Source organism: Plecotus auritus, assembly GCF_963455305.1.
Source record: "Plecotus auritus genome assembly, chromosome: 3".
NCBI classification, from domain to species: domain Eukaryota; kingdom Metazoa; phylum Chordata; class Mammalia; order Chiroptera; family Vespertilionidae; genus Plecotus; species Plecotus auritus.
Window position 1 is genome coordinate 225474407 of NC_137772.1, and position 18732 is coordinate 225493138.

An 18732-nucleotide genomic window follows, 5' to 3' on the forward strand; every position below is an offset into this window, starting at 1 on the left:
CGCCGCCGTTCCTTAGCAACCGGGCTGTTTACGTTGCCGAGGAAACGCGGTCGCAGAAGGCTGTGTGGGAAGCCTGGGGCGCAGGCTCACGCCCCGCCGGCTCACCTCCTAGGGAGCCAGCCTCGATGGATGATGGATCGGGCTGCATTGTTTGATTTTTGCGCCCTTCTCTCGTTAACGCGTGCGTTTTAAAGGCTCTCAGAGCTTCTCGAGGGTTCCCAGTCATGGATATAGTGCAGCCGGACGACCGGGAGCAGTCCTTCTGCTTGGCCAGGAGGAGACACGCGGAGCTGTGCAGGCAGAACCAGATCTTCAACGCCAGGAACAGGCTCCTGGGGGTAAGACGCTCGCTTGTCCCCACAGGGAAAGGGGCCAGGAGGGGACGTGGAGGGGCAGGTGGGAGCGAGGGGTAGGCGTGGGAGAGAAGAAGAGATGAATCCCTCGAATGAAACTGGATCCAGGCACAGCTGCCAATGGCAGCAGGCTGAGGGTCTATTGCAGGGGTGGGCAAACTTTTTGACTCGAGGGCCACAATGGGTTCTTAAACTGGACCGGAGGGCCGGAACAAAAGCATGGATGGAGTGTTTGTGTGAACTAATATAAATTCAAAGTAAACATCATTACATAAAAGGGTACGGTCTTTTTTTAATTTTATTTCAATAGTTTTATTCATTTCAAACTGTGCTCTGATCCTGTGCTCTCCAGGGGCGTGTCTGCCTACATCACCACGATAACGTGTCTACGCATTCCCAGGGTGATGTCGGGGGCCGCGTCCACGGGCATTACAAGGAGCCTCTGGAAGATGGAGAGGTTGTTCCTTCTACTGAATGGGGATATAAATCCGCCCACTCAGAAGAAGGAGCTGCGGCCGTGTTTCCCACGTTGCCATGTTAACGCTGCTGCTGATGAAGGAGCGGAGGGGAGAGCAAGAGAACCCTCCGCTCTTTCGGCTTTGCGGGCTGGATAGAATAGCCGAACGGGCCGGATCCGGCCCGCGGGCCATAGTTTGCCCACGGCTGGTCTATTGACTTTGCTGAAGATGAGAGAAACCTTAACACAACAGTTATACTCCCTCCCCCTTGCCAGACAGGCAAATGGAGTCCTGCAGTGAGAGGGAATGGCCCGGAGTTCCTGGCCAAGGAGAGACTAGACTGGGGCTTTCCTCTCTCTGAGCCAGATGTTCTTCATGGTCAGGGGTTCCTTCCAGTCCATTCATTTGGCAAAATTCCTATTTTGTGGCAAGCCTGAACTGGGCCCAGGAGATGGGGAATAAGGCCCTTCTTGACCTTCAGGGTTTATGGCCCGGTGGAGGAGGCAGACATTAAAACGGTCACATTAAAATGTAGTGAAGGAGGGGATCACAGACTGGGCCTGGAAGAGGGAATCAGAGAGGACTTCCTGGAGGAGGTGATGCCTCAGCTGTGTTATGAGGATGAGTATTTGTTAGCTAAGGTGAGGTGGAAGGAAGCTCTGAGGAAAGTTAAGAGGACGGGTTGGAGAACCAGCTATAAGCAAAGGCATTCAGGTATGAAAAGACCTGGTGTGACACTAAGACAGGGGGGCCGAAACCGGTTTGGCTCAGTGGATAGAGCGTCAGCCTGCGGACTGAAGTGTCCCGGGTTCGATTCCGGTCAAGGGCATGTACCTTGGTTGCGGGCACATCCCCGGTGGGAGGTGTGCAGGAGGCAGCTGATCGATGTTTCTCTCTCATCGATGTTTCTGGCTCTCTATCCCTCTCCCTTCCTCTCTGTGAAATATCAATAAAATGTATTTTTAAAAAAAAAAAGACAGGGGGGGCGAGGATAAAGAGATAAGTAGGATTGTTAATAACGGGATAAATTTATCTGGTTTTAACGCCTCCCCCCTCGTTTTCCATTCCAGGGAGATACAAAAACCTGGGATGTTCAGGTGTGTGACCGGAAGATAAAAGAAGCAACTGAAAAAGCCAGACATGAGACGTTTGGTGAGCGTTTCCTAAATGTCTGTCCAGCCGGGTGGGGCTGCATGCCTTAGACCCCAGCCCTCATCCTCCACCTGTGGGAAAGCTTGTCATTGCTGCTCTCTTACTCCTTGTAAAATTTCACAATTGGCTGTGCCCCGTTAACTTAATGCACTAATTCTTCCTCTGTTAAAAGAAAAACAGCTATTGAATTCTATGTGAGTTCTAAAACATGTATTTTGAGGATAAAATGTGTTTCCTCTGCTTTCTTAAAAAACACACCAACTGGATATGGAAAACCTTAAACGCACACATTCTCTTCCAAGAGTTCAAGACCCTCTGAATTTTTCCCACTGAATCTGCCAGGGACAGCCCTTTACACTAGACGACACACTCACACTCCCAGCTCGCGCCCCGAAGCTGAGTCAGAAGCAGACATAGTTCAGATAATAGCGTTCTAGCTTTTAGATAAAATTTTCAAACAGCATTCTCATCACGTGCAACACGTTCAGTTTATTTCATTAAAGCACTGTAAGAATTTTTAAAATAGGAAGGAGAGGGGGCCCCATATTCTTACAGAACTCCCATATATACATATGTAATAAATTTGGTTATTTTTTCCTGTTTAAAAAAAATGAAAAAAAGAAGGGCCACAAAATTTTATATACAGCCCTGACCGGTTTGGCTCAGTGGATAGAGCGTTGGCCTGCGGACTCAAGGGTCCCAGGTTCGATTCCGATCAAGGGCATGTACCTTGGTTGCGAGCACATCCCCAGTAGGGGGTGTGCAGGAGGCAGCTGATCGATGTTTCTAACTCTCTATCCCTCTCCCTTCCTCTCTGTAAAAAATCAATAAAATATATTTTAAAAAAAATTTATATACAGTGGGTACTCAATTAAATTTTTAAATATATGAAGGATATGCTTAGAAAAAGAAAGTAAATACGCCGAAATGTTGTAATGTGGTAATGTTGGAGTGGTTAAATTAGGAGTGAAGTTTATTTTCTTTATATAGTTCTATGTTTTCTTAATGTTTTACCTTTTATATTTTTAGTTTAAAAATAAGTCAAACTTACAAAATGATGTGACACACACATATGCACCCACCACTAGATTAGATGTTATCTTTTTGCCAAATGGGCTTTAGATATATTTTAAGACTGTTTTTTAAAAATATATGTATATCCCCCACCCTATCATTCTTCTCTTCTTCCCTCTTCAGAGGTGCGCACCATTCCCATGCCTGTTTTTTGTACCATTTATGTATGTACCATGACCATCTAAAATTTTTTTGTGTGTGTTTTAAAATTTTACATAACTCGTGTAATGTTGAATGGATCCTTTGTGACCTTTAAAAATATTCAATTTTGTATTTTTTTTAAATCCTCACTCAAGGATATGTTTTTATTGATTTGGGGGTTTTTTAGAGAGAGAGGAAGGGGGAGGGAGAGAGAGAGAGAAACATCCATCAGTTGTGTCCCGTATGAGCCCCGACCAGGGTTCGAACCCGAAATCTAGGTATGTACCCAGACCAGGCATCGGACTCACAACCTTTTGGCGGTCTAATCGGTGCTTCAAACCTCAGAGGGAAGGTAGGGGAGGGTGGGGGTGAGGGGGAGAGATCAACCAAAGGACTTGTATGCATGCATATCAGCCTAACCAAGGGACACAGACACCAGGGGGGTGAGGTCATGAGTGAGGGGGGGGGGGGGAATGGGGGGATAAGGACACATATGTAACACCTTAATCAATAAAGAAATTTTAAAAAAACCTTTTGGTGTACGGGATGACGTTCTAACCAGCCGAGCCAGGCCTCAGTGTTGTATTTTAAAATTTAATCCATGACCTGCATACAGACTATTCATTTTGATTGTTCTCTGATATTTTGTTATATGAATTAAACACAGTTTCTTTATCCTTCCCCCCCACGGATGGCTGATGTAGATTTTTCCTGTTGTTGTTTTTTTATGTGTTTTTTTTTTAATAATTGCAAACCCTGCTGCAGTGACTACAGGCATTCTGTGCCTGGCTCCTGACTGAAGGAACCTGGAGGTCAGTTTGTTAGGTCACGGGACACACACACGTGTTCGTTTTTATGGGACATTGGCAAGTGGCTTCCCAAGGTTATAAGTGTACCCGGTTACACTCCCACAAGCAGCGAATGAGGAATCTCATCCCCCCCGCATCTGAATACGTGCTATTAGCATTTTTAACATTTTGCCAATTTGGGGGTGTTTCTAACCACCTTGTAAAGTTGTCCATCTTTCCACAAGTTTATGGATGATTCAGGTTTCTTTGTTTGCCTGTTGCTAGCCTTTGCCCATGTTTGGTTGGGTTGTGTGTGTTTTCCTGTTGCTTTATAGGTGCCCTTTGTACATTCAGGACTCTAATCCCTGAATGGATGTTACGTTTTTGGAGGGTGGTATTCCTTTTAGAATCACTAAACATTATTTTTTCAAAGTGGAATCCAATTGATTTTTCCCCACTGAATCTTAAGCTTATGGACAATCTATGTCTCTTCTAGCTGCTGAACTGAGGCACCATGACAAAACCATGTGCATATTGGAGAACCGGGACAGAAGGGCTAGGAGGAATCTCTGCAAAGCTCTCAGCGACTTCCGGCAGAGCTTCCAGAAGCCGGAGACGCGTCGGGAATTTGACCTTTCGGACCCCCTCGTCCGCAGGAGAGAGTTCCCAGCCCGGCAGTTAGATAACGATGTTCGGAATACAGTATCGGGAATGCAGAGGTTCATGGGGGAGGATTTAAACTCCCACGAGAGGCAGAAATTCCAACAGGAACAAAACAGAGAATGGTCCTTGCAGCAGCAGAGGGAACGGGAGAAGGCGCGGGCCGACCAAAAACGTGCAGGTGAGGAGACCAAGCACACACGTTGATTTCAACACGTTTTCTTCAGCACATCAGCTCCCACTTTGGTTCTCTTTGAGTTTTACTATGTGTAGCTTGGGCCGCGGAGGGAGAGAGACGTCAGAACCCGTGGTCCAGGCCTGACACGTCCCCAGCCACACGGCAGTCACGCAGGCAACACTTCCTGAGCGCGGGCTCTGTCTGAGCTCCTGCGGGTGCTGGGCCCCTCGTAACTCAGAGCCAGCCCCTGCCCTCGGGCTGTTTACAGTCTGCGGGGAGACCAAGGGACCCACAAGGGTTCAGCCTCTGTCAGGGCGAGTCCGCACCTGGCCTTCCACCTGTGTCCACGGGAGTTCTCGCCCTTGCCCAGGCCCCAGCCCCACTCTGACTCTTCCGTTTCCCTCAAAGGCTACATCCAGTCCAGCAGGCGGTCACCCAGATCTCACTACCTTTCCCCGCCTCTGCCGTCAGCACTCCGGACTAAGCGGCCGGCTGTCTCAGCTGGAGTGCTGCAACGGCCTCTGCGGGTCTCCCCGCCGCTGCCCGTGTCCCCTGGGACCTCGTCTCTCCCACCCGGCAGCCAGCATGATCCTGCTAAAAGTTAAGCTCGCTCCTTTGCTCGCAGTCTCCCAGTAGCTTCACATTTCACTCAGTAAAAACCAGATTTATTTCAAGGACCAGCAAGGCCTTCCGTCTGGCTGCATCTCCTACTAGGCTGCCCTTCACTCATCTCACCCCTGCCGCACTGGCGTCCCCGCTCTCCTAGAATGTAAGTGTGCCAGGGGGTCCGAAAGGTCCATTGGCTGCCTCAGGACCTTTGCACCTACGGCCCCCTCTGCCTGGAAGCGTATTTCCCCGGGTGTTTGCATGGTTGCCTCTCCCCTCCTTCAGGTCTTTGCTAAAACGTTGTCTTACCACTGGGGCCCCCACTGACGGCTCCTCTAAAGGGCAGCCCTGGACTCTCCCCACCCCACGTTCCCTGCCCCTTCCTGATTTATTTCCCCACCGCATTGCTCACTGGCATGCTGCCTGCTTACGTATTTGCCATCCCTCTCCCCAGTGTCACCTCCTAAGCGCCGTGAAGGCGGGGGACTGTGTCTGTTTTACTCACTGCTCCCTCCTGAGGGCCTGGCACATGGTAACTACCTGTTGCAATGACCGCCCACAGGGCTTTGCGAAGCCCATCCGTCTCCCGGGCGCTCCATTTGGCCGTCTCTGGCTGAGCCTTTGTCTCAGCCTCGGACTCGGTTCCCGAGCTGGACCCCGGGACATCGCAGCGCGCATCTCCCGCCGTCCCAGGGACACACCCTGCGTTTCCCCCTGGACCTGCTCCTCCCTCCTCCTTCCTCCCTCACTCAGTGACCTCCTTCCCGTAGTCAAGCCAGAAGCCTGGGGGTCCTCCTGGACCCCGTCTTGTCTCCAGGGCATCCTCAGCTTCTGTCCCCCCTCACCTCCCGCAGATATTTTGGACCGTCCCTGCCTCCCATCCCTGCTGTCACCGCTGCGATGCCAGCCCCGCCGTTTTTATCTGCGCGGACCACACCAAGCCTTTCTCGTTTTCCCTGTCGTTCTTGCTCCTCTCTGGTCCGTTCTCAACTTAGCAGTCCGAGTGCCGCTTTCTGAACAATGTCAAGTGAACAGCGTCACCCCAGTCCCTCCAGCCCCGCTTAGACCCTCTAGTGCAGCCGTGGGCAAACTACGGCCCGCGGGCCGGATCCGGCTGTTCTATCCGGTTCTCTTGCTCTCCCCTCCGCTCCTTTACTTTGAATTTATATTAGTTCACACAAACACTCCATCCATGCTTTTGTTCCGGCCCTCCGGTCCAGTTTAAGAACCCATTGTGGCCCTCGAGTCAAAAAGTTTGCCCACCCCTGCTCCAGTGGCTCCCGTTACATCTGGAATAAAATGCAAAGGCTGCCCGTAGCCTGCCGAGCCCTGGACGCGGGGCCACTGCCCAGCCCTCCGATGTCACCCACTCCCCGTGTCCCAGCCACTCTGGCGGACTTGCACTTCCGGGTCCCGACAAATGCTTCCCCACTTCCGACCCTCTGCACCCGGCTCCCTGTGTCCCTCAGGGCTGAGCCCAAGTGCCACCTCCTCCTGGAAGCAGACTCCCACCGTCCACCCGCCCTCCCAGTGGCCTTTCCCTCCGCTCGGTAGCGCTGAACAGTCAGTCTGCAGTGATGCGTCTATTTCGGCGCTTGCTTGCTTGTTACCTGGCTCACCTCCTGGCCTGTAAGCTCCCGGAAGGCACCCCTCCGTCCCGTTTCCCAGCAGGGCGGGGGCCGGCCCCCGTGAGGCTCTCCAAACTTCTGTGTTAAGTGAACGGACAGGGTAAGGCAAGGTGAGAGGTGAAGATGGAGGTGAGCAGAGCTCAGAATTCACCACGAAAGAGTTTGGTCTTTTTCCTTTTAAATGGGATTTATCGGGGTGACCCTGGTTCATACAGCTATACAGGTTTCGGGTGTACAGCTGTATAATCAATCCGTCACCTGTACGTTCGTCTTTGTTTTTGGAGACGGAGAGGGGACCCGCAGGCACGGACACCGTGTGAAGAACCTTCTTTAATGCTGACTTTTAACACGTGACAGCCCTGCGAAGTAGCACTGCCCGCCTCCCGGGAGAGCGCCCGAGGCTCGCGCTGGACCCCTTCCCTCTTGTCCTCCTCATTGTCAAAGTGCTGCTGCCCCTGACACCCCTCCTCCGCGGAGCCCCAGCTGGTCCCCATGGCAGAGCTCCCTCTTTTCTGGCTCCCACCATCCAGGCCGGTTGTAAGGAGGTAGTGGCCTGAGAAGTTGTGGAGGCCAAGGAGCCACTGCTCCCTGTCCCAGGACCACAGCCAACACTGCCCGTCCACGGCCCCGTCCACGGCAGACACAGCCCGTCCACGGCAGACACTGCCCGTCCACGGCAGGCACTGCCCGTCCACGGCAGACACTGCCCGCATTACCCGTCCACGGCACGCACAGCCCGTCCACAGCAGGCACTGCCCGTCCACAGCAGGCACTGCCCGTCCACGGCAGGCATTACCAGTCCACAGCAGGCACTACCAATCCACGGCACGCACTGCCAATCACAGTAGTGACGGCTGGCACCTGGGGCCAGGCCCTGATTGGGAGCTTTACTGAATTCACCCCTGGCGGCCTCCCAGCAGCCTCTGAGGCACCTGGAGTCTGTGGGTGAGGGCGGATAGGAAGTGGACGCGGGTCGCCCCGCACACCTGGGGGGGAGCGGGGGCAGCAGCCCTGACTGCCTGCTTGCCGCAGAGGACCTCGACACGAAGACCAGGCTGCAGTTTGATGCAATAGCCAAGGATTTACAGAATCGGGAGCAGGCCACCAGGAAGGCGGTCTCTGCGGCTGTGAAAGAATTCAACAAGATCCAGGTAACCGCGGGCTCGGCTGGGGAGGACCGGCACCCACCGCTTCACCGGGGTGCCCAGGCTCCCCTGACCCCGGCTCAGCCCGTTCACACGAACCGGAACCCCGACAGGAAGGGGGGTGCCCAACCACAGAAACGGCCGAGCTCCAGCCCCGCTCCTGAGCTCTGAATCTGGGTGTGAACCGCAGAGCAGCCGTGCGCACCGGGGTGGGGTCAGCTCCCCTTCTCAGCCTCGGGTGCTTCTCTAACATGAGGACGGTGACGTCTGCCCAGAGGGGTGCCAGCGGGCACTGCCCTGCCGCCGGGTCCGGGTTCGGTTCTTCTTTACCAGCCTCGGCGTCACTCCTCCCAGGAGCAGGTGCACAGCACCCAGAAGTGGGGGCGGCTGTGCCGCTGAGGGGTGCTCTCTCGGGGGTCTCCTGACAGCCCCTCCTCCCGCAGCTCTGCCCGACTCCTCACAACACTCCTCCCCGCCCGTCCCAGGCTGAGGGGCTTCGGGTTCTCTGTTCCTTTTGGAAATTAGACTTCCCTCCAGGTTTTCTTTAAAAAAAAAATTGATTTCAGAGAGGAAGGGAGAGAGATAGAAACATCACTGATGAGAGAGAGTCATGGATCGGCTGCCTCCTGCACGCCCCCTACTGGGGATCGAGCTGTAACCCAGGCACGTGCCCTGACCGGGAATCAAACCCAGGACCCTTCCGTCCGCAGGCCGACGCTCTATCCACTGAGCCACACTGGCTGGGGCCAGGTGTTCTTTTCAAACGCAGCTCTGTTTCCTGGGGGGAGGGAGGCCAGCCTGCATTCCTTTACCGGGTGAGCTGCTCGACCGGACAGCCGTCTGCACAGTGGAGCATGTGAGATGGCCCTGCAGAGCCGGAGGGGGAACGGGGCGCTGCTCCCGTGGGTTCTCCATCTGGTCATTTTTATCGACTGTTTGGTTAATCCTCACCCAGTGAGATTTTTTCAGTGATTTTCAGAGAGGGGGGAAGGGGGGAGGGGAGAGAGGAGGAGGAGGAGGAGAGAGAGAGATACATCAATGTGAGAGACACACATCAATGGGTTGCCTCCAATACATGCCCCAGCCGGGATGGGACTCGAACCTGCAACCCAGGGACGTGCCCTTGGCGGGCATTGAACCTGAGACTCCTCGGTGTGTGGGCTGCCGCTCTAACTACTGAGCCATGCTGGCCAGGACAACCTGGTCATTGTTCCATACATGTGCGCACGCGTGAGTGTGAGTGACGAAGCACGTGCTATTTTTATGGTGTAATGGTACCATTTTGTAAGTGTGAGGTGGTGGGATTAACCCAGGTATGCACGTCACGTGTTGGCACATCTGGCCTGTTACCGGGACTCATCGGCACGGCCTTCATTTTAAATCCTGGCCACAGGCAGCTGCCCTCATCCGTCACTGTGTTCAACAGCCCCGCAGCGGGGCGGGACCAGCCCAACGTGGCTGAGAGAGAGTCTTGGGGGGACTGACCTCGTAGGGACACCCAGCGCTGATCTGACCTGCTCTGGCCAGTCTGGGAACGGGCCTTCCAAACCCAGCGAGCCCAGTGTCTGATCAGCCTTCCACGCGAAGCAGGTGCTCATGTGGTGCCATCCAGCTGCCACCTCGTGGGCACCCACAGTGTGACCCGCACCCTGCCGAGCGCCCCGCCTGCCCATCACTGAGACCTGGTAACGCTGAGGGACGGCTAACCCACCTCCTGGCTTGGCAGAGAAATGACTGCAGCCCGGAGAGGGGGTGGCTGGCTCCAGGTCAGGGGTCCAGGCGGTCCCCTCCATCGCCACCCTCAGGAGCAGGGGTCTGGCCAGGCGTTGGCTGGGACCCGGGCCTGTGGCTGGCTGAGTGGCAATGTGTTTTCACCCTTGAAGGCACTGCCGTTGCCAGTCACTCTGGGGTGGGGTGGGGCGGGGGTTCCTTGCGGCCACATCAGGGTGACGAGGCCCCAGGGCGGGGCACAGCCCGGCTGGTGAGTGAGGCCCAGCCAAGGTGAGGAGGCTGCAGAACAGTGCGGAGACCTGAAGCAACGCTGCACGCAGCCAGCAGGTGGCGCGCCCTCAGCCCAGCCCGCAGGCCCAGCGCCCGGGCAGCGTGTCCCCGCGTCCCTGGCGCCCGGCAGCGCAGCGCGTCCTCCCTACTCGCGCCCCCAGGACACTGGCGGCGCCTCCCCCTGGGGTCACTCGGAGCGTCTTCCCTAATGTCTTCCCCCCGCCCAGGCCTCGGAGTTGGCGGAGAGGAAAAGTCTAGAGAAAAAACAAGAACAAGAGGACGACCTGGCCCAGATCTCCAACCTGCTGCGCGGGGACCTGCTCTCCGAGGACCCGCAGCAGGCGGCCAGCTCCTTCGGGCCTCACCGCGTGGTCCCCGACCGCTGGAAGGGCATGACCCAGGGCCAGCTGGGGCACATCCGCCTCGTCCAGCTGCAGCAGATGCAGGAGAAGCTGGTGCTGCCCCAGACGCCCCTCCCTCTCTCCCACAGCCCCTCCCCCTCCCCTGTCCCTTCCCTCTCTCCCCTCCCTCCTTCCCACAGCCCCCTCCCCCCTCCCCTGCCCTCTCCCACAGCCCCCTCCCCCCTCCCCTGCCTCCCTCTCCCACAGCCCCCTCCCCTGCCCCCTCCCTCTCTCCCACAGACCCCTCCCCCTCCCCTGTCCCCTCCCTCTCTCCCACAGACCCCTCCCCCTCCCCTGCCCCCTCCCTCTCTTCCACAGACTCCTCCCTCCCGGGTGCCAGTCACAGCTGCCCTCAAGGGGTTAATGTTGCAGCAGGGGTGGTGACAAGAGCCAGATGCTAGGGTGGTGGGTGCTGGCCTGTTATCGGAAAGTGAGGCTGGGAGCGGGGCTGCTGGGCCCAGTAGGTCACCAGGGGCCTGAGGAGTGACATTGGAACGGAGACCTGAGTGGGGGAGTGCGAGCGAGCCATGCAGACGCCTGGGGAAGGACACCAGGCAGGTGAGCGGTCAGGGCCAGGGCCAGCCGCCTGGCGGGACGGCGGCCACTGTCCTGAAAGCAGCAGTTTGCACTGATTTTCGTGAAAAACCAGCAAACAGGAAAGCACAAAAGGGGAAATACACACATTAAGTCTCACCACTCAGAACACCCTGCCCCAGCCCGCAGCCCCTCTGCAGGGAGCTGGTGATGAAGCACCTGAGCCACGGCCCAGGGGCCCGGGAGTGGCCTCATGCGCAGGTGAGGAAACAGGTTCACCCTGGTGGCCACCGTCCTCGCCCTGCAGGTGGCCACACCAGGCCCCAGCCTGCCTTTCGCCCCTGGGTGAGGGCCTGGTTCACCCTGGTGGCCACCGTCCTTGCCCTGCAGGTGGCCACGCCAGGCCACAGCCTGCCTTTCGCCCCTGGGTGAGGGCCTGGTTCACCCTGGTGGCCACCGTCCTCGCCCTGCAGGTGGCCACGCCAGGCCACAGCCTGCCTTTCGCCCCTGGGTGAGGGCCTGGTTCACCCTGGTGGCCACCGTCCTCGCCCTGCAGGTGGCCACGCCAGGCCACAGCCTGCCTTTCGCCCCTGGGTGAGGGCCTGGTTCACCCTGGTGGCCACCGTCCTCGCCCTGCAGGTGGCCACGCCAGGCCACAGCCTGCCTTTCGCCCCTGGGTGAGGGCCTGGTTCACCCTGGTGGCCACCGTCCTCGCCCTGCAGGTGGCCACGCCAGGCCCTGGCCTGCCTTTCGCCCCTGGGTGAGGGCCTGGTTCACCCTGGTGGCCGCCGTCCTCGCCCTGCAGGTGGCCACGCCAGGCCCCGGCCTGCCTTTCGCCCCTGGGTGAGGGCCTGGTTCACCCTGGTGGCCGCCGTCCTCGCCCTGCAGGTGGCCACGCCAGGCCCCAGCCTGCCTTTCGCCCCTGGGTGAGGGCCTGGTTCACCCTGGTGGCCGCCGTCCTCGCCCTGCAGGTGGCCACGCCAGGCCCCAGCCTGCCTTTCGCCCCTGGGTGAGGGCCTGGTTCACCCTGGTGGCCGCCGTCCTCGCCCTGCAGGTGGCCACGCCAGGCCCCAGCCTGCCTTTCGCCCCTGGGTGAGGGCCTGGTTCACCCTGGTGGCCGCCGTCCTCGCCCTGCAGGTGGCCACGCCAGGCCCCAGCCTGCCTTTCGCCCCTGGGTGAGGGCCTGGTTCACCCTGGTGGCCGCGGACCTCCCCTGCCCTCTGGTGGGCGGAGGCCCTGCCCTGAGCCCAGGGAGGGAAGGAGGGCTCGGCTGCAGGCCCAGGCCCCGCCCCCCCCCCCCCCCCTTTGCCAGCGGAGCTGACGAAGTAACTCTCAGGTTGGCGGATGACACTGCCCACCTGTAGGGGGTGAACCCCCCCTCCCCCAGCGGCATTAACCCAGCTTCCGCTCCTAGGAGCCAGTGGGCGTTAGAGGAGGTCTGGCAGGCAATGAGCAATGAGCTGAAAGCCCTCGCTGGTGTGGCTCAGTGGGCAGGGAGTCGGCCTGCAGACCGAAGGGTCCCAGGTTCAATCCCTGTCCAGGGCACGTACCTCGGTTGCAGGCTCCTCCCCGAGCCTGGGCCCTGATCATGGCTCGCTCAGGAGGCAACCAATCGATGTGTTTGTGTCACATCGATGTTCCTCTCTCTCCCGCTCTCTAAACAGCCATAGAAAATTGGCCTCGGGTGAGGACTAAAAAAAAAATAAGAAGAATGAGCTAAGATGCAGAAATTTACCCGAGATCATGAACTCATTGTAGCATCAGAAGGTTCTAGAAGCGACCAGGTGGTCCCAGTGTTCAGCCAGAAGCAGCAGCCTGTCCACTCGTGTGCCCGGTGCCCCCCAAGTGTGGGAAGGGGCCGGGCCACCTGGATTTGTATGGGGGGGGTCTCCTCTGCTCCTGCACGGCGGTGCCCGCCCACCAGAGCCTCAGTTTCCCCATCTGTAAAATGAGAGGCCGGTTCTCCCAGCCCGTTCCCCGGGGCCCCTCCGTGGGGACTGGTGGTGACGAGTCACCTCTCTCCAGAGGCTCCAGGAGGAAGAGCGCCAGCGAGACGGGGCCTGGGACCGGCAGAGGGTCGAGAGAGCCCGCGCCGCTGTGCTGTGTGAGCGGCGGCAGCGGCGGCAGCAGCGCGACCTGCGCAGAGCCCTGGACAGCAGCAACCGCAGCCTGGCGGCGGAGCAGCTCCTGCAGTGGGTGCCGGGCTGGCGGGGCTGGGATGCCGGGCGGGGGCGCCGGGAGGGCGGGGATGCTGACCGGCAGGGCCACGGAGCAGCTCCTGCAGTGGGTGCCCGGGCTGGCGGGGCTGGGATGCCGGGCGGGGGCGGGGAGGGCAGGCTCTGAGCTTTCCTGGGCTCCTGTCCCCCATCTCACCCCCCTGCCCCAGATCTTTCCCACCCAGAGGGTCCCGGTCCGCGGTGCGTCGTCCACAGGAGGCCCCGTGGTGGCGGTGGCGGCTTGGCTGTGGCACGGCCTCCTGGCGCAGAGTGCCAACAGCAAGGGGGGCCAGGCCCAGAGCGAAGAAGCCAGAAATTAAGGGCTTGGGAAGCACAGGCCCCCACAGACCAGGGACCGCGATGCCATCAGCGGGTACCCTGCAGACACCCCTCCCTGAGGCTCCTCGCCTGGGCCCGGGACCCCCAGTGGCTGGCACACGGGCGCTGGTGCTGGGTCCTGGAGGGTGCCAGGAGTCCAGGGCAGGGCCCTGGGAGGGCCTGAGACGTGGAGGAGGCGGTGCCCGCCGCCCACCGCGGGGAGGGCTCCTCCGGGCACGCACAGGCCCCGAGGGCGGCTCCGGGTTCCCGCTGCGGGCTGTCAGAGCCGGTCAGCAGGGGACTGTGTCACCAAACCCGCAGTGCTGATCACTTGGTCTCTGCCCCCCACCACGCTCCTGGCGTGAACTCAGAAGGGACCCGCCTGTCTTTCTCCAGTCGGACATGTGGGCCCCTCTGTCACGTCTGGGACTAGCGGAGCGCAGGACACGGCCTGACAGAGCCCTGGGCGGAGCTGATGCTCCCCGTCCCGCCTGCGGAGGAGGGATCCTGGAACCGGCCAGGGTCCGCAGTCCAGCTGCTCCGCGGGGACCGAAGGCAGCGGCAGCCAGTCCGGAGGCGCCCTGGGGACAAAAAGTGGGTGGGCTCTGCCTTAGCTGGTTTAGCTCAGTGGTTAGAGCGTCGGCCCTCAGACTGGAAGGTCACAGGTTGGATCCCTGTCCCAGCCGGTTGGGGCGTGTGCAGGAGGCAACCAATCGGTGTGTGTCTCTCACATCGATGTTTCTCTGTCTCTCCCCTCCCTTCCACTCTCTCTAAGGGCAACATAGTCTGGGGTGAGGATACACAAGTGGGTGGGTCTCCTCTATCCCAAAGGGCGAGGACGCCAGGCCTTTGCTGAGGGTTCTCCTCGTTCTATTATCAGGAAAAAGTACATGAAGGAAGTCTGTACCAACCACGCCTCGGACGATTACTTCACGCAGTTCAATACCAGGAGTCGATGATGAGAAAGACCCCCCCGCCCCCAGTCATTCCTGTAAACGCCACCGCCTTGAAGAGTCACATTTATTCAAAAATACACTTGCCCTGCCGGTGGTCCTGTACCCCAAAAGGCTGCAGGGTTGGCTAACGGTCAGGGCATAGGCTGAGGGTTCGATCCCCAATCAATGTTTCTCTCATTGGTGTTTTTTTCTCTTTCTCTCTCAAAAATAAAAAAACATAACCTCAGGCGAGGGTTAAAAAACAAACAAAACGAACACACTGCTTGGTCCAGAAGTCCCCTTAGCTTCACCTCCCCCCGCCTTTCCCGGAGTGGCAGTCCCGGTCAGTGCGGCTCAGAGCCGGATCGGTGGGCAGCCCCCTACCCCACCCCCCAGCCCATCCCAGAGAGAGAGGCCGGGGAGGTGGCCTCGGGGCTCCAGCCCCGCTGCGGAGCCAGCACCCACCCGCCTGCGTCGTGTGCGGGGGCCCTGCTCTCTGGGAACTGGTCCCGCAGCCCGAGGTGGGGACTGGACTCCCCGCACGCTCCAGGGGCGGAGCCTGAGATGCGTGTTGAGTGATGGGCCAAGCTCACGCCTTGGGCAGTGGGGACCCGGGATGGAGCCCCCCACCGCACCCCACTCCTGGTAACAGACCCACAACAGGAGTGGCTTCGGCAAAGCAAGTTCATCTCTTGTTTCTGTAAAATCCCAGGGTGAGCGGCGCCACCACGGTGCTGGGTGCTGTCTCTCCACCTGCGTCCCCGGCAAGGCCCCCAGCTGCCCCCGCCAGGTCACTCAGGCAGCAGGGAGGGGTGGGGGGGTCTGTGCTCCCCGCTGTGAGGCCTGGGGAAAGTGTCCCTCCGCTCACATCCACTGCAGGCTTCCGTCATGGGGCCACACCCCCTGCAGTGCAGGTGGGGGGCACCTGGCTAGCTGCCACGGGGCAGTAATTCCGCAAAGGGATGAAAGATGGAGATGGACGAATACATATCAACTGGCCACGGGCTAGTCCTGGAGAGCGGCTTGGAATTTGCCAGAGGGAGGTGAAGGGAGATGTTTTGCCCTTGGGGGATGTCTGCAGTAATGGGGTCTCCAGCCTGAAGGCCCAGGATGACTGGATTCTGCCCGGCCCCTCTCTTCTCCACGGGCGTTTCTCGAGGGCCCGTATGCACAGGGCTGGTGACCGGCGGCCGTTTATCATCAGCCACGACAGAGCCGGATAGGCCAGTGCTGGCCACTCGGCTCTCCCCCCCCTGACCCCCCCTCCCCCCCCGGCTAAGCGCAGCTCACGTCCTGCCCCGGCTCACACCCGGGCGCTGGCCAATGTTACCGGCCTGAGGACTGGCAGGGCCCCAGGTTCCCACCGGGGCTGGACTCGGGGTGCATACAGGCACTGGGGTCTGAGGGAGGAGTGATGGGGTGTTACCGCTGTGGTCGGCATGTGGAGGGCCTGGGGCAGCTCAGGGTGGAGTGGAGGGGGCCTGTAAACGTGGCCTGAGAACCAGGCAGGGCCACATCCAGGAGGCGGAGGACTTTAACCGAGAGCTCATGGCCAGGGAGCACCAGGGTTGGATGTGCGTTTCAGAAACGTAAAGGCGAGAGAGAGAGAGAGAGAGAGAGAGAGAGAGAGAGAGAGAGAGAGAGAGAGAGAGAAGAAGAAGAAGAAGAAGAAGAAGAAGAAGAAGAAGAAGGAGGAGGAGGAGGAAGAGGAGGAGGAGGAGGAGGAGGAGGAGGAGGAGGAAGGGAGGGAGGGAGGGAGGGAGGGAGGGAGGGAGGGAGAGGAGAGAGAGAGGCCGACTCTGAAGACAGACCTCACCACCTCCCTCCCCAGCCAGGCCCACAGGGGGTCCCAGAGGCAAAGCCTTTGGTCAGGTGACCAGCTGGCAGGGCTCGCACCCAGAGTTACCCTAGAGTGCCCGCCCCCAGCTGGCGGTGGGGCTGGGAGGGGCAGCCTCGGCGCTCCACTGAAACAGGCATCTACCTCCCTCCATGTTAGCAGGGAGCGCAGGAAGCGGGCAGGGGTTCCTCAGCATCTCCTGCGCGTGGGGCGCCTGGGCCAGACCATCGGTTAGTCCTGCACCGCGAGGACGCTGCGGAGCGGGGCTGTGCCCTGTCAGACAGGCAGAGGGGAGGGCGCTCGCTCCCGGGATGCCCACGGAGCTGCGTCTACCACCTGCAGGGGCTCGCAGCTCCCTGGCCACCCTGACTCGCACTGCGCCCCCTGCCGGTGCGTTTCCTGCTGCTGGAGGTCCCTGCTCCGTGAGCAGCCCCGCCTGTTCGGACCGTCAGCAGCGATGAGGACACTCCCTTTGGGGAAGCCGGGTGCAGGGGTACCAGTTCCTGGGGCTGCCGTGACGGAGAGCCACAAGCTGGGGGTTTACGCGACAGAAATGTGCAGGTGCTCACCGTCGAGGCCAGAATATTGGAGGGCATGGCTGCCAGCCCCCCCACCCCACCCCGCACCGGTCACTGCTGGCGATCTTCGGGGTTCGCTGGCTTCATCTCCCATCTCTGCCTGCCCCCGCCCTCCCATCTCCACACGGCTTCTCCCTGTGCCAGTCTGTGTCCAAATCTCCCCTTTTTGTAAGAGTACCAGGCCTATTCGATTAGGAGCCCGAGTGACACCTGCATTGGCCGTCCCCCAACACGGTCCCAGTCTGGAGGTTAGGACGCGGTCATATCTTTTGGAGGGACACGATGCAGCCCACAAAGGGGAACCCGGCGGGGCAACTGGCTCCATCGCCTCCCAGATGACCCCATTAGGAGCATAGGTGCTGGGGCTGGATACGCCGGCTTTGGGGAGCGCAGGGGTGCAGTGAATCCCCCCGCATTGGGCAGGGTCAGGGGGGAGATGGGAGGCGAGGTGGGCTCATTCATGTCCTGGAAGCTCTGCCAGGACCCCACCTCTTGCAGGAGACACAGACGGACGTAAAAGCAGGCACAGAAGCAAAGGGGCGTGCGGTGGGATCATACACAGAGACGCTGGAGGCCGCTGCGGGCGCCAGGAACACGGTCACCGCCCGGGAGGTGGCGAGGCTTGCTTTCATGGGGATTTTGCATCGCTCTAAGAAAAGGTTCCAGAAGAAAAGCCAGGCTTGAAAACTTTGGACACCGGCCTGCTGTGAGCGCGCCCCCTGCTGGTCACCAGTGGCACAACACATTCCCTGTGGTTCTCAGGAAAATGAACCCCGAGATTAAAACTACCCCCCTCCCCAGCACTGACCGGTTTGGCTCAGTGGATAGAGCGTCGGCCTGCGGACTGAAGGGTCCTGGGTTTGATTCCGGTCAAGGGCATGTACCTGGGTTGCAGGCACATCCCCAGTGGGAGGTGTGCAGGAGGCAGCTGATCCATGTTTCTAACTACCGTATCTATCCTCTCCCTTTCCCTTTCCTCTCTGTAAGAAGTCAATAAAATATATATATTTTTTTAAAAAACTACCGGGTGCTGGGCAGGCTCTGGTGACACCGGTGAGTGACTGAGCGTGGCTGGACGGCAGAGCCAGCGTGCAGGTGTGTCGCCCTCCTCATCCCTCTCCTCTGAATGCCCCGTGACGGTCTGACACACACACACGCCGCCCAGAGCGCTCCCTTTTGTTTCACTTTTTTAGTTTTTACATTTTATTACAAAAAATTTCACTCATACAGGAAAACGGAAAGAATCGTACAGTCTGCACCCAAACACCCACTCCGTAGATCATACAGTTAATATTTGCTTCATTGCGTATCTCCGCAGACCGGCTCTTTAAACTTCCCGTTGTATGCTGCCTACAAAAGACACCTAAACAAACGGCACAAAAAAGGACGTGTGGGTATTTCTCCTCCTCTCACAGGAGGAGGCCGAAGCGAGAGCAGTTCCTGGCTTGCAGGTCACCGGCTGGCAGTGGGGAGTGGTTTACAAGGAGACAGCCTGAGCCCAAAGCCCTGCTCGTTCCCCCCCACCCCCCGTCCAGTGAGCGCCCCCACCACCCCATGAGCCAGCCCCATGGCAGCAATCAGAAACACTGTACCTGCCCGCAGCGCGTCACAGGACACTTCTATGTATGCCACACGGAAGTGTTTGCTGGGACGGGCTGGTGGGGGCTGACTGCAAGGAGCACGCGGTAACGCCTATGGGCTGATGGGAATGTACGGGGGGAAAAACACA

The 18732-nt window shown here is 58.9% G+C and overlaps 1 protein-coding gene across 1 annotated transcript; it reads left to right on the forward strand.

Annotated features, from left to right (window-relative positions):
- Positions 1–38: 38 nt before the first annotated feature.
- Positions 39–14845, forward strand: RIBC2 (RIB43A domain with coiled-coils 2). The gene is made up of 7 exons (XM_080660762.1): positions 39–338; positions 1882–1963; positions 4463–4807; positions 8071–8189; positions 10412–10639; positions 13145–13311; positions 14534–14845. The coding sequence occupies exons 1-7, from the start codon at positions 225–227 to the stop codon at positions 14610–14612; spliced, it is 1134 nt and encodes a 377-aa protein (XP_080516888.1). The 5' UTR covers positions 39–224; the 3' UTR covers positions 14613–14845.
- Positions 14846–18732: the final 3887 nt, after the last annotated feature.